The sequence below is a fragment of the Macaca nemestrina genome, chromosome 17 (assembly GCF_043159975.1).
Source record: "Macaca nemestrina isolate mMacNem1 chromosome 17, mMacNem.hap1, whole genome shotgun sequence".
Lineage (NCBI taxonomy): Eukaryota > Metazoa > Chordata > Mammalia > Primates > Cercopithecidae > Macaca > Macaca nemestrina.
Window position 1 is genome coordinate 74,584,360 of NC_092141.1, and position 14,486 is coordinate 74,598,845.

The following is a 14,486-nucleotide window of genomic DNA, read 5'->3' on the forward strand; positions in this document are numbered from 1 at the left end:
AATTTCAGGGCCCCAAGACATCTTAAGTATCCAAACTCCTTGTCTGGGGTCTGTTAGCCCAGTCCAGAGATGCAAACAGCTAGAGGCCAGTGTGGTCTTCTCACTTCGACCCTGGGCCCACGGTGAGCTGGACAGATGGGACAGCAAAGTTCAAGACAACGTTCAGGACTCCAATCCCACCTGCGAGCTCTGCCATGAGCCGTTGCCATGCCCCTTCCCCCATCCCCGGCTTCCTCTCCCCAGGGCTGGCTAGTGCAGCAGGAGTGAAATGAGCAACACAGCTGTTTCAAAGGAAGGCCCAGGCCCCTCCTCCGGTGTCTCCAGCCCTTTTGTTTCAATGGCCTCTGGCTCCTCATTTCACCCTCTTGATCTCCTTCCAGAACAACCAGTGTGCATGTCTCCTGCTGGGCTGCATTCCTCTTGTGTCACCAGTGAGGGGCTTAAGTAGGGGGGAGGGGCAGATAGGTCGGCAGGCTGCAGTAAGGGACCACGTTAAGGCCTGAAGTCGCAGGAGGCCTGTTCACAAAGACCCTGGCATCCTCCACTGGTCCCACCAAGTCTATGCCAGCAACAAAGAAATCAAGTGAGGGAGAAAAGAAAGGCTCAGAAAAGAGAAAATATTCTATGAGTCCACAGCAGCTGGTCTGTAAAGATGGCCATGGGGTTGGCAAATGAAAAGGACCCAGAAAGGTGACAGTCAGCTGTCTGCACATGTTCACCAAGCACCTACTCACTTGCTACGTGCTGAACTCTGGGCTCCTGGCACTCAGGGCCTGGTGGGGGCATGTCAGCATACTGTGGGGGTGTCATGAGGGAGGTACGCTCAGTGTTATTACAGGCCCACGAGGAGGGGAGAAGGAGCACTGGACTGTGCCCATTCTATAGATGAGGCCCTTGGAGTCCAGAATTCCAGCAGCCTGCCCAGATCACACAGCTGGAACCGGTGGGCATGGATTGAGTCACCTGGCTTTCAATCAGACTGCCTCCCAATTCAAAGACTAGACTCAACATGTTTCCAGGTTCTCATAGAATAAAGGGCAGGAAAGGAGTGGCTTAGTATAGGTAACCCAGATGATGGATAGAACGTTTCTGGGAGGGACAGCTGGGGATGGCTCCCTGGGACAGATGGGACTAATGGGACTCCCTGGGATAGATGGGACTCATAGATGAGCAGGAATTGAGGAGATGACACCCAGGACTAGGTAAAGGGAAAGGCAGTGAAAATCTCTCCCTAGACTAGGGAGAGAGAGGGGTCTAATTAGCCAGGCTAAGAAGGCCTGGCAAAGACATGGAAGTAGGTCTTCAGTTGCGAAGTCAAGAGTCCTGTCTTAACAGGATGGGGAGGGGCCGGGGACAGCAGGGGTGCCAGGGGACTGGCAGGGAGAAAGCACATAGGATCCAAGGTCTTTTACCAGGCTGGACTGAAAGGAGGGGTGGGTGCAGGCAGGGAGCCCTGGGGGAAGCCACCGCCACAATTTGGTGTGAGGGTCTGTCTCAGCAGGGGATGGTGGGACGGAAAAGGTGGGAGAGGCAGTCCCTGCCTTTAAGGAGTTTGCGCTAGGTGGAGTCACCAAACAAACACAAAAAGTTACAGGGCCATAAACTTTTTAAGCCAGAAGGGACCCCCGTAATCATCACAAACACCCAAGGAGGAAACTGAGCACGACATGGGCCAAAGGCCTTGTCAGACTTGGCCAGAGGAGTTGGACCACAGCTGTACCCTTGATCCTGTCCAACTGCATCAAGTCAGATCTTAGAAATATGCTGTAGGCAAAGAACTGACCAGAAGGTGCAGATCAGCAGCGCTGCACATGAACCCCTCAACACTTTTGACCAAGTGACTTGTGACTGTCACGTGGACACTCTGACCCTGTTCTCATATCTGTAGAGGGCAGGAAGTCTCACGACATCCTAGGACTTTTTGGTGAAGATTAAATGAGAATGGTAAGATCTTCCAGGCCGTCCTCCAGGTCCAGGTGTCCTCAATCCGGAATTCCCCAACACCAAGGGTAGAGAGGAGTGGTGAGGGTGAAAAGAACAGTTCATTCTTCTGGAGAAGAGAAGGTTGATTCAGTGAAAAAGGCCTCATAGTTGAGAAGGAGGGCTGTCTGTTCAGCATCCCCACTAAAGGAAGAACAAGGGGAAACGGGCTTCAAAAGTTAGAAAGAAAAAAATACTTCTAAATGGTCAGAGAAAATCCATAAAGTAGGTGGGGACAGGCTGTGAAATCACCCAAGTCTTTAAAACAGGCCAAAGTGCCCGGCCATCTGGGTGTGTAAGTGAGGCCTCAAAGCAGGATGCACAAGATGACTTCCTTGGAGCCTTTTCCTCTGGTTAGGAATCCAGTGATGAGGCCATTCTGTAAACTCTCAGTAGGGATCAGAAGTCAGAGGCTGGGCACGGCTGCCTACTTGGCTGCAGTGCTCACTGCTGGGCTGAGTCACAACCTCTCCAGACGTGGGCACCCACCTGAAGAGCAGGCAGTTGGATCTTGGCCCTCTGCGTCAAGTTCTTAGGTTTCCAAATGAACCAACAAAGGCACAGTAATTTGGGGAAAATCACAGGAAAATTCCAAAAAAAAAACCCAAGCGCCAACAAAAACAGAGAGCTCCAGCCGGGCGTGGTGGCCCATGCCTGTAATCCCAGCACTTTGGGAGGCCAAGATGGGTGGATCACCTGAGGTCAGGAGTTCGAGACCAGCCTGACCAACATGGAGAAACCCCGTCTCTATTAAAAATACAAAATTAGCCGGGTGTGGTGGCACATGCCTGTAATCCCAGCTACTCGGGAGGCTGAGGCAGGAGAATCGCTTGAACCTGGGAGGCGGAGGTTGTGGTGAGCAGAGATCACCCCATTGCACTCCAGCCTAGGCAACAAGAGTGAAACTCCATCTCAAAAAAAAAAAAAAAACAGACAAAAACAAAAAACACACACAAAAACAAAACCAGAGAGCTCCTATTTTCTCAAATACCCTAATTTCCTTCATCATCTTTATCATGATTTATAATGATTGGACACTGGTGTTTCCACGTTGAACACCTGTCCTGTGAAACCAGACTGTAAGCTCCATGAGGGACAGCCCTGTCCTCACACGAATCTCCGATGCTGAAAGTAGCGAGTGGCACGTGGCAGGGACTCAAAACCTTGTTGACTCTCCTTAAAGGACCTACGACCATCAGATGGGTTGCTGGAAAAGTTTTTTAGTTTAACAGGCATGGTGCAGCACCGAAAAAGCCAAAACAGCCTTAAATAGCATTCAAACACTCTTTCTTCCATGCCTTCAGTCCTGCTATCTTGGTGGTATTAACACATCAACCATGTCTCCAGTATAAGAGCTATACTTCAGCCTCTGTGGGGAGAAAATGACTCAATAGAAAATTCCTTCCTCCCAGCAAAAAAGACACCTAACTCAAACCCTATGTGTGCTCACACAGCTTTGCACTCGTTTAACACATGGATCCCAAAATAAACTTGTCTCCCTTCACTTCCAAAATAGAGGACTACTGTGTGACCAGTAATTAAAAATGGAATATACTGCTCTTAACTCAGTTGACTGCAATAAAGTACTTGGATTTTCCTACAATCATAACAAGACGGGGCAGAGAAAGGAGGCAGGGTTGTGGGGAGAGGCAGAGACTCAGTTTTTCAGAACTCAGACCTTTGTCAAAAGTGCCACATAATTTTAAGAAAACGGAGTGGGGCTGTTTTCTTGTGATTACTTTAAAAAAAAAAAAAAAAGGTGGGGGAAGAAACTTAACCAGGCTACGGTAATTGTACCCAGATGCTTTATTTCTTCAGGACTGTTGTGCTTCCAGTTGCTGCGAGGATTTTAAATTCCTACACAGAGTAGAGGCCTATGGTGCAGATTTTGCAACAGCCTCACATCCACAGACTGGTCTGCAACCTCAAGTAAGCAAGGGGTTTTCAGCCTGCAGGTGGCAGAAACCCCTGGAACCTTCAGGGAAAGGAGGTGCCGGCTGCTTTCTGTTTTCCCCTATCCTGTTCTTATCTCCTCTTAATGAGATGCTGTGGCCCTGCCCTGCCCCATATACCAGACGGGAGCCTCCACATAGGGAACACAGAACTGACCCGATAGAACTGACCATAAGGGGTCCTCCTCCTCCTCCTCTTCCTCTTCCTCCTCCTCACGTTCCCTTCTCAAAACAATGCAACTTCAAAAGTATATGCTTCTAAGTCTGTGCGTTCAGGGCTTTCCAAGAGCCCTCTGCAAATGTACTCACAAGGTCACTGCCCAAAAGGCAATACCCTCTTCAACAAGCGTTTTCTAAGGCAAGATCAAGGGACACTCGGCAAGGGGCCAGGACTCCAACAGCACTGGGCAACGGAGCCTTTTGAAAACAGGCAAACTTTTACAAGTGGATCTTAGCAGACTGCCCTCACCAGAGCTTCCATCCTCTAATTGCGGACTACTGCTTCCAGCATATCTTTCCTATGGCATCATTTTCTTTGATAATTGAAGCCAAGCTTGATTCCAATGGCTCCGCACAAAAACGGGCCTCATCAGCGAGTCCTTTCAGAGAACTGGAAGCAGCACTCGGAGCCAGCAGAGGGCCATCTGCTGGGCCCGACTTCTTTTAACGGAGGCCAGAGCAGAGGGCCCAACGGGAGGCAGATGAGCTCCACCTTGGGCAGGACACACAAGGGCCCGTGCAGAAAGGCGAGGACACAGGGAGGGCTCTGTGCACCCAGCACCGTATTCTCCTCCCTAAAATAAATGCTGGGCCCAGTGCCTAATTCCACAACCCCCCTTCGCACACACCTCAACACTGTGCGTGTGTCTGTGTGCCGGGGTTTTACACGTGCTGCTACCAACAAGTTGCTTTTGCTCTAGGTTATTTATAGCCATTGTCAAAAGCCCAGGCAACCCCCTCAACCACTCAGACCAGAGTCCTGCCCTCTGAGGATAATTCCTGCTCTTCCGCCCCAACTATTTATATTAAACCTGACACCAAATCAGTAAGGACACAAACAAGTCGTTAAAAATGAGGCTCCTTTGAGTGCCCAAGGTAAACACAGGGCTTGCAAGCCTGGCCAGTGCTTTGGGCATCCAGCTGCCAAGACCGCTCCTCAGCAGCTGATGAAGCAAGACCCTCCTGAGCAGGACTGACGTTTCTGTTTCATTCATTTTACTAACTTATTAAGCCCATCCCAGATGCCAGGTACTCTGCAGAATGAGTGAGTGTGCGAGGGAGGGAGGGGGGGCACTTAAATCTTACATGGGGATCTCTACATTCCAAGAACTAGCTGGAAAACCAGACTTCAGTTCAACAAGAAAGTTGAGGCATGGGGGACAGGGGGCCATTCTAAAACCTTACAATGGAAAATGGGCTAAGCCAAGAGTCACCCTTTAAAAGTGACATCCCAACCTGGTTGCCCTTTTGACATTATCATTACTAATTATACTAATTATAACACTTTGCGGCTGTTCAAAACGTTTGTCTCTACAAAAGGCTTTCATGTTTATTATTTTGGTCCTAATAACAATCCTATGACACAGACAGAAGGAATGGTGCCCACCCATTACATGTGGTTCAGAAAGGCTTCAACACCCAGGTAGTAAGTGGTGGAGCGGGCTGGAACGCAAGCCTTGGAATAACTCAGCAGACCTTTTGATATACTGTGCACACACTCGAATGTCTTGCACGTTAAAATGCTGTTAGATCATCTGGCTATGTCTTAAATTCTCTTTAAATATGCCCAGTTAAGACACGTGAGCTTCAGAGAGTCCATGAAGATGCTTCATCTGAACCCAACAGTGGGAGGAAGCACACATGAATCTAGTATGGAAACTCTCAGGTCAATGACAAGCTGTCACCTCTTTATCAATGATGTCCACAGTTCACAGCCAAGAAGGCAGCCCTGGAAAACAGGAGCTTCTGCCCCTGCCTTCTGGATCTCAAAAGCTTCAGGAGTCGAATCCTGGTAATATCCCAGATGAGGCAAGCCCAGGCTGGGTCTCAATTGCCCACCCACAAAGGGGAGAGTTCACAGCAGAGCCCTGCCTGGGGAGAACATCCAAAACCACATACTGCTATTTACAAAGGTGACACTCCGGTCCCGACAGTGGGAGACACAGAAGCCCCAGTTAGGAGGCCCCTGGAGAAGGAGCCTTTACCACGGCCCTTACGTAGTCTCAGCTCTGGCTGCCAGACTAGAGGGCAAGGAGGCCAGCGCCAGAGGCTTACCCAAATGTTTTCATAATGGTGCCGGCAGGCATAGCAGGTGCCCAGCGACTGACCCACTGCAGAGGCCAGACCCAGGGTCTTCCTCCCAGACAACCTGACTCCATAAGCATAAAGACGCTGAAACACCTCCCTGGAACCTGTGCTTCCTTGCAAAAGTCAACCTGGTTCCACTTAGGTGTAGACCAGATGTCTGAGTAAAACTGGTTCCCAAGCCACAAGCGCGCCCCCTGGTGGTTGGAGAACAAGCCCTTCCCCTCCTCGCCAACAGTCAACTCTCTCCGCCACCCCTAAAATCATGGCCCGCTAGGCTCAGACCTGGCCCCCCGAGAGGCTCAGGATCAACCATCTGGTGCCCACCTCTCTTCCTGCTGCTGAGCACTAGAGACCACACCCTACAGAGAAAGGGAAATCCAGAGGCAGCTATCAGATCGCATCCTGGGCCCCTAACACACAGAGAAATCCACACAGGCAGCAAGACATACCATTCAGAGAGCAGTCAAGTGCAGCCCCATTCCCTGCCTGTCATGAACCACACCCCAGAATAGAGAGGCTCATTCTCTTTTCGGATATCTGGAAGTCGGGAGGAGGGGAGAAAACAGAAAAACTCATTCTAACAAGAGGTCTGAAGTTGCCTCCAAAGGTCAAGAATCTTAAGACTTGGCCATTCTGCAAAGAACTATTTGTCTTTGAAGCCTCAAAGAGAAAGTACTCCAGGGCCCCAGAACTCCCGGGCCAAGATCTCTTCTCCATCAGCACTAACAAAATAATCAACTGAAGTCTGACCCTCGGACTCATGAGCATTTAAAACCTGGATTAATATGCCAGCAGGCTCTAAAGCTAAGGGTCCTTCATTCGGGAAAGTCACAGGACCTTCCCTAGTTAGAAGCCCTTCTTGCTGGGTAAATATCTAGTTCTACAAAGAGAACCACAAACTCAGTTAAGCCAATTGCTGGCTCTTATCTTAACAGAAAAGTTCAAAAAAAAAAAAAAAAAATCCCACTTACCCCTCAATGGGTGCACACATTATTTCCTGTGCCTCCACCACAACCCAGCTGCCTCCCTAGCCACATTAATTCCACCCCCTACTGATTAGTGGTGAAGTGACCCCTTCCAAAACCAGCGCTTAGTGGATCTGGTGACTCAGAGGCATCAAAAGCTGCTGTCCTCTCTCTCTCTCTCTCTCTCTCTCTCTCAGCCGCTTCTGAGACACTGGCCCAGGATAATAAGTAACCCACATTAGTGAATACTCCTTGCCACTGTTTGATGTCAGCACTGGAAGACTGCAGGTATTTAGCCGTACGTTCATCACTTTCCCCCTCTTTAAACAACAAAAAGCAAGATCAAAAAGAGTTCATGGCCAGCAGTCCTAACTCTCAACAGACCTGTCAGTCTCTGCAGCACACCCATCCATCCATCCACCATACCTAAAACATCTGCAAAGTCCACAGCATCAGCCCACCCACCCTCGTCCAAGTCTCACCTGTATCCACTGTCAACAGTTTCCGTGGACCTCACACTCGCCGTCGCCCTCAGAGTTTTGCTGGACAAGCCAACCACAGTTGGCGAAAGTTTGCACTTGAAGTCGGCACAAGTCCACTCCTCTTCTTCATTCAAGGTGGGGAGATAGCCACACACGACCTTTAGGCTCCCGAGTCCCCCATTACTCATGTAAGCTGTGTTTTCTCCCCCACTCCTCACATATTCGAGGTATATATCAGAAGTCAAAAACATCTGGTAGGCATTTTCCTCCATCACCGACTGGATCTCGGTCTGCGCCTGGTCAAACATGATGGAATCAATCTGCTGCTTCTTGATGCCATCTCTTATGTAGGTCTTGGTGGCAGGCTTCAGCTGCTTGGAGACAATGCTGTTGTTCTCAATGTACCTTTTGTAGATCGCTTTGGCTACTCGTAAAGTTTTGGCATCCTTCAGGTTCATCTGCCTGAAGCCATTGCAGGCAAACCAGAAGTCTAAGGTATCCACGCATTTCTCCCTCTCCAGGAAAGTCCGGAACAGGTAAGCACCGTCTTGATCGCCCAACAAGGAGTGTAAGGACTTGGTCCACCGGGTCAGAGGGGAATCCGGAGATGCCCGCCCCTCCGGCTCCCCCAACCCGTCTTCGTTCCGCCTGGTGTTGGAAGAGACAGGCACAGGTTTGGTGACCTGGCCCTTGCCCACCCCTAGCTGACACGGTGGGGTCTCCCCTTCTTCCCCTGGCACTGGGGGCCGCGGGGCATCCTCACGGAAGCTGCTGCTGGGGTCCGGGAGGCGAGTCACCAACATAGCGCTACTCATGGTGAGGGAGCTCTTCCCACAGAGTTTGGGAATTTTTTTTCTTCCTCTTCCAGTTCCTCTCAGCAATCGGCGTGGTCTCTCTGTCTCTCTCAAGTCAGCAGGGGCTCATCTGAGCCTCCTCTCTGGAAAGAAAAGGAAGGGGGGAGGTGGGGAGAGAGAAAAGGGTATTGATCTAATCAAAACCAGATCTACCCAACATCAAAGCAAGAAAGTAAACAGGCTTTTCAACTCCTCAGATTCAAATCAAGCAACCCAGCTATCTGCGAGGTGCTCATCTGAAGTATCAGGCGCTGCTTTTCAAAGGCGAAATCTGAGCTCCCTGCACACTTTTCGGGGTTGGGGGTGGGAGGGAGCTGTTGGGAGAGGCGGGGAAGGTGAGAGGAGGGCAAGTGCTGGGGGCGGCAGGGGGACACCGGAGGTGTAAGACACAACCTTCCAAAAACCCACTCGGCCAGGGCGCACGCAGGGCAGCTCAGCCCGCGCCTCGCTTCCCCTACTTTCCCCTCCCCCGATACCATCAACTCCAAAAAGGCGCACTCCCAGCCGCTAGGCTGTGTGCAGGTGAAACCAATTTCGGTAAATTTTCCCCACTCGGCTCTGCACAGATAACTCGAGCTCCAAACGTGCCCTTCCCCGGCATCTGGTTCCCATTCTCCCCACCCGCCCCCTCCCTCTGCGCTCCCTCTTCCCACTCCTTAAAAATTCAGAAGATCCTCGTCCGAGAGAAGCCCGCCCAGCATAGGCGGATTGGGCTCCCGGACTCCCAGATTCAGCACGCAAACGCCCCCTCCCCAACTCAGATGTGAGTGTTCGCTGCGCGCCCCCTACCCCCGCCAAGAATCCAGCTCAGTCAACACCTCTGTCTTCCCTGACCTCCCCCAAACCAGAAACCAACTCACTCAGTGGAAACTTTGATCTTCAAACTTTGAGAGAGAGCTGAGAAGCCTCGGACTCGGAACCGTCGCCCCTGTGCCCCCAACCCACCTCCGGGAGCCGCGAAACCTACAAAACTGGATCACCAGCCGTCTCACGCCACTACTGCCTGTGTCAAGAATCCCAAACTCTACTGATTTCAAGCCTGTCTTTTTTCCAAAAGAAAAAAGTCTTATCTAACCAATAAACAAGCTGCTTTTCCTAGCACGGAAAGGATCAAACTAGGAAGGGTAGGGGCGGACTGGGGGACGGGGTGCAACCCCGGGCAAGGAGCCAGGGACCCCGGGTCTGGGATGCGTGCACGCTGACCCCGACCGAAGCTTCGAGCCGCGGGGCTGGGCGGCGCGGCCCACGGAGTAGTGGGGCTGCCGTTAGCACCGCGCTACCCGGGCGGCAGGGAGGTGGGGCGGCCCCGTTACCTGGAAGACGAAGGCCGCCGAGGCCGGGCTCTCATGTCCTCCGAGCCCCTCCGGCCCGGTCCCCCGGCCCAAATGCAACCGAACGCCTCCAGAGCCCCGGCGGGCACACCTCGAGGCCGGAGCCCCGGGACGCGCCAGCAGCGTCCCGTGCCGGGCGGGGGGTCGGTCCCCAGCGCCGCCGCTCGCAGAGGCGCCCGCAGAAAAAGCACAGAAAGCAGCAGCCTAGTACAGAAATGGCGACGCGCGGAGTCTCTGCCTCTCCGCAAAAGGGGCCGGGGCGGCCACGGGCGCGGGGCCCGGGCGGGGAGAAGGGACGCGAGGGACGCGGGCGCCCCGGACTTGGGCCGGTCCTGCGCGCAGACTGAGCCTCCGCCAGCGCTGTGGGCCCCTTAGCGCGGACCCGCAGCAGGGAGGGGAGAAGGGGAGGGGGAGAGAAGTAGGAGGAGAGGATGGGGCGGAGAAGAGGCGGGGGGCGGGGGGAGGGCAAGCGGGGGGCGCCGCTACCCTTTCATCCCACCTCTCAAAGGCACTCCCGCGCGCACTCACACCCCGACTCACATCCATAACCGCGACAGCGACGCGACCCCCGGGGGGTATCTGCCCGCTCTCCGCCCCCGCCACTGCAGCCACTCGGAGAAGTCTCCTCTCCCGGCCCCCCGCCAACCCGGTCCCCGCGCTGGGGAGGGGGCTCCGGCGCAGGGCGCGCGGGGCTGCCCGGCCAAGTCCCCCGGGAAGGCTGGGCGCTGGGGTCCGCCGCTCCCCTCAGCGCCTGACCCTAGCGCGCCCCAAAATAGCCGGCCTGCCAACTTCAAAGGGCCGCCCCGCACATCAAAGCGCGCGGGCCGCCCGGCTGCCTCGGCCTCGGCACTCACCATTGATCCCCGCGCGCGATCCGCGGCGAGACCTCGCGGGCGCCCCTGGCAGGGGCCCGGCCCCGGCCCCCGGCTCGGCTCGCGGCGGCAGCCCCAGGCCCCCCCGGGCCGGCTGCGGCGTCGGGGAACATGGGGAGTCCCGCGGCGGGGGAGGGGGTGCGGGAAACAACAATCCCGGGATCAGAGCGAGAGCCACCGGCCGGGGAGGGGGAGCGGCGCGCCCCGCCGCCCCTTTTATGCAAAAGATCCGAGCGGGCCTCCGCCCCCGCCGCGGCCGTCCCCGGCCCCTGCGGCCCCCGCCCGGCCCGGCTTTCAACGCAGGTCCTGTTTCCAGCAGTCACTCGGCGCACCAAATGTCCTCCGGGCGCTTCCAACAAAAACTGCGCTGTGGATTTAACTGTGCACTTCAAAGGCGCGAGCCGAGCGCACGGTCCTGAAAGGGAGGTACGCGCCGGCCGCGCCCCGGGCCGCCCCCCACAGCCCCGCCGCTGCTCCTCAGGGCCGCCCCGCCCGCGACCCCCTCTAGGGCCGGCCTCCGCCTGGCCGGGCCCCCTCCCGCCCCCAGCGCCCACGCCGCGGCTCGGCGCGACCTCGCCCCCTGTCCGAGGGGGGCTTTCTTTGAAGCGGCTCAGCTGGGGCCGAGCCTCCACCCCCACCTTTTACAGCAGGGCCTTCGGCGGGCGCCTTGGCCGCCGGGCGGCCCCGAAATCCATCTCTCTGAGGGGTTATTTTTATTTCCCGGCTCTCGGGCTGTTACTGAGTTGCCAGGACCTTATCAAAGCGCAGCCGGCTCCAGCCGACTCCCCCGGGCCGGGCTCGCAGAGCCAGTGATCCCGCCGCGCCAATCACAGCCGCGCTCGGCCGGCCCGCGCCGCCCGCCTTAAAGGGACAGCGCCCCGCTCCCGCCCCGCCCCGCCCCGGTCCGCCCCCGCCGCACGCTCCGCTCCCGCGTTAACCCTTCCCCTGCTTCTCCTCCGCCCCCTGCCAGCCCCCCGCGGCCCGGAGGGCTTTCTCAGCCCGAGTTCTGATTTCTTCTTTCAAGTTCTCCGGCCTCTTTGCTCCCGCCTCCACCCCCTGCCTGCCCTCGCTCTCCCCCGCTCTGGAATGCAACAGTTTCTTGTAGCATTATGGCCATCGCAAGAACTGCAAGCAAGCAGATTTTTTTTTTTCTATCATCAAACACTTTTCTACTTCTATTCAAGTTTCCCTGGGAATTTGGGCTTGGAGGACTTTATAAAGGGAGTTCTGGCCCTGGGGTTGGCTGGCCCGCTGTCATAGGGCGGACTCGGGGCCAGCCGCTGGAGGCGTGTGCATGCCTGTGCGCGATTGTGCACGTGCATCTATCTGAGTTCGGGTAAATATAGGACTGCAGTTGGTGGATGAATTGCGTTTGTACATGTGTGAAGGTGGGGTGTGAATCCGCCAGTATAGGCCTGAGTGCTAACACCAGTTAGGAGGCATACCTCAGTGCCCTGAAGACCTAAGTCCAGCTTTCTAACCTGCTGGCCATAAGACCCTAATAGCGGCACACATTGGCCATCTCTGCCAAACAACTGCATACCCGTTACTCTTCCGAAGTCCCCTCTTCTGCCATATGTTACATATTAAACCGATATGGAATATCTTTTTTCCCACTCCAAACGACAAGGCATGCCGTTTTAATGTATCGAAAACTCCTCACCCCATTGTCACCTTTGAATTTCTCCCACATTTCCCCAAAACGTTTATAAGGCACACACAACCTTCTCCCTTAAAATGAGAAAGTATGTCGCAAACCCAGAGCATTATGTGTTTATTCATCTGCTGCTATAGAATGATCCCTTATGAGCGAATAATTAACTTTTCTTCCTTTTAAAAAACATAAAGGGCCGGGCATGGTGGCTCACGCCTGTAATCCCAACATTTTGGGAGGCCCAGGCTGGAGGATCACCTGAGGTCAGGAGTTCGAGACCAGCCCGGCCAACATGGTGAAACCCCGTCTCTACTAAAAATACAAAGATCAGCCGAGTGTGGTGGCGCGTGCCTGTAATCCCAGCTACTTGGGAGGCTGAGGCAGGATAATCACTTGAACCTAGGAGGTGGGGGGTTGCAGTGAGCCAAGATGGCGCCACTGCACGGCAGGCTGGGTGACAAAGCAAGACTCCCTATTAAAACAAAAACAAAAACAAAAACAAAAACAAACAAAAAACCAAAAACCCATAAAGGTGTGAACCAAAGAGATCCAAGAAGTGAAAGGCAGAGTCCCGGCCTCAGAGCTGTGCAAGGCTCTTACTCTCCAACTTAATGGATGACAAGCCCTTTTAAATGCAAGATGGCCTGTCATTAGGCCTTCAGAACTTTAAAACATGCAAGAATTGTGGCTCTATCTAGGTATCCATAGAAAAAGAGAAGGAAGAGGCTGGGCATGGTGGCTCACGTCTGTAATCCCAGCACTTTGGGAGGCCAAGGTGGGCGGATCACCTGAGGTCAGGCATTTGAGACTAGCCTGGCCAACACAGTGAAACCCTGTCCCTACTAAAAATACAAAAATTAGCCGGGCGTGGTAATGGGCGCCTGTAGTCGCAGCTACTTGGGAGGCTGACGCAGGAGAATCCTTTAAACCCAGGAGGTTAAGGTTGCAGTCAGCCTGGGCAACAGAGTGAGATTCCATCTCAAAAAAAAAAAAAAAAAAAGGAAAGAAAGAAAAAGAGGAGGAGGATCCACCACCCATTATCTGCTGGAAAGGGGCAGGCGGCAGGACTGTGTGCCACCTGCCCTCAGCCGAAAGGGCTGTGACAAAGGACCAGAAAGCTCTTAGAGCCATGCTGCTGGACTCTGGCTCATGGGTGCCATGACAGGTGGCAGCTCCTCCCCAAAACCTGCCTCTCAGTGCCTATGGTCTGCCCCTCCAGGCTCTCGACCCCAGGCAGCCAGGTTGCCATAAAGGCAGCAGTACCGACTCTGAAATGTGGCTGTCAAGCCGGCCAGGAAGGCCAGGGAAAGAGTGTGGCCTGATGACTCATCTTTGCCTTAGGACAACTGCTGGTGTGAGGAAACCAGTGGGCTCTAAAAGCCCCAGCCTGCTGGTATTCTGGGGGGTCAGTGGTCCATGGCCCCTCTTAGCCAACAGCTCTGAGCTGGCCCAGGGCCACGAACACAGCCACCCCCTTTGGCCACCCCAGGAGTGCCAAGAGTAAAACTGTCACTGGGTTCCAGGGAGTCTTTAGGCCACAGAGGGTGTTATTACTGGAACAGAAGTGTAGACAGAGGGGTATGGATTGCCATAGAAGTGTCTACCATATAAACAACAGTAAAGGTACACACACAGACACACACACACACACACAAAATGTAGGGGGCGGGGGAGAGATAGAAAAATAACAACAACTAAAATCAAAATAAACAATGTTCAGAAAAAAGAGGTTTTCAAAAAGGAAGTGGAAACTTGGTCTTCATGGGTGGTTTTCCTCTCCTCCCAGTTGTCACCACTGACCATCACTGCCTCCCCCAACCAGTCCTACTCACTGTAGGCTCAACTTTAACCAAAGGACTATCTCATTATCCCACAGCTGTGACCGCGACAAGAGGGGACTGGGACTGGGGACCCAGGAGCAAGGCCCGGTTTGGTTTGGATCTTCTCAGTCAGTAGTAACGCCTCTGAGGGCCGGGCGCGATGGCTCACACCTGTAATCCCAGCACTTTGGGAGGCCAAGGCAGGCGGATCACCTGAGGTCAGGAGTTCGAGACCAGCCTGACCAACATGGAGAAACTCTGTCTCTACT

General features: G+C 54.1%; 1 protein-coding gene across 6 annotated transcripts in view; it reads right to left on the reverse strand.

Moving 5' to 3' along the window:
• Positions 1 to 11,580, reverse strand: part of LOC105469022 (axin 2) — a 33,501-nt gene extending 21,921 nt beyond the window's left edge. For 2 of the 6 annotated variants that reach the window (XM_011719538.2, XM_011719535.3), the window contains exons 1-2: positions 11,382 to 11,580; positions 7,687 to 8,623 (exon numbers count right to left, since the gene is read on the reverse strand). In XM_011719538.2, the coding sequence (XP_011717840.2) occupies positions 7,687 to 8,501 (815 nt within the window). In that variant the 5' untranslated portion in view covers positions 8,502 to 8,623; positions 11,382 to 11,580. Of the gene's footprint in view, positions 1 to 7,686; positions 8,624 to 9,400; positions 9,773 to 9,853; positions 10,010 to 10,725; positions 10,845 to 11,381 lie in introns of those variants that run through there. The other 4 variants (XM_071083479.1, XM_071083476.1, XM_071083477.1 and 1 more) reach the window with 4 other exon arrangements.
• Between the last annotated feature and the right edge of the window lie 2,906 nt (positions 11,581 to 14,486).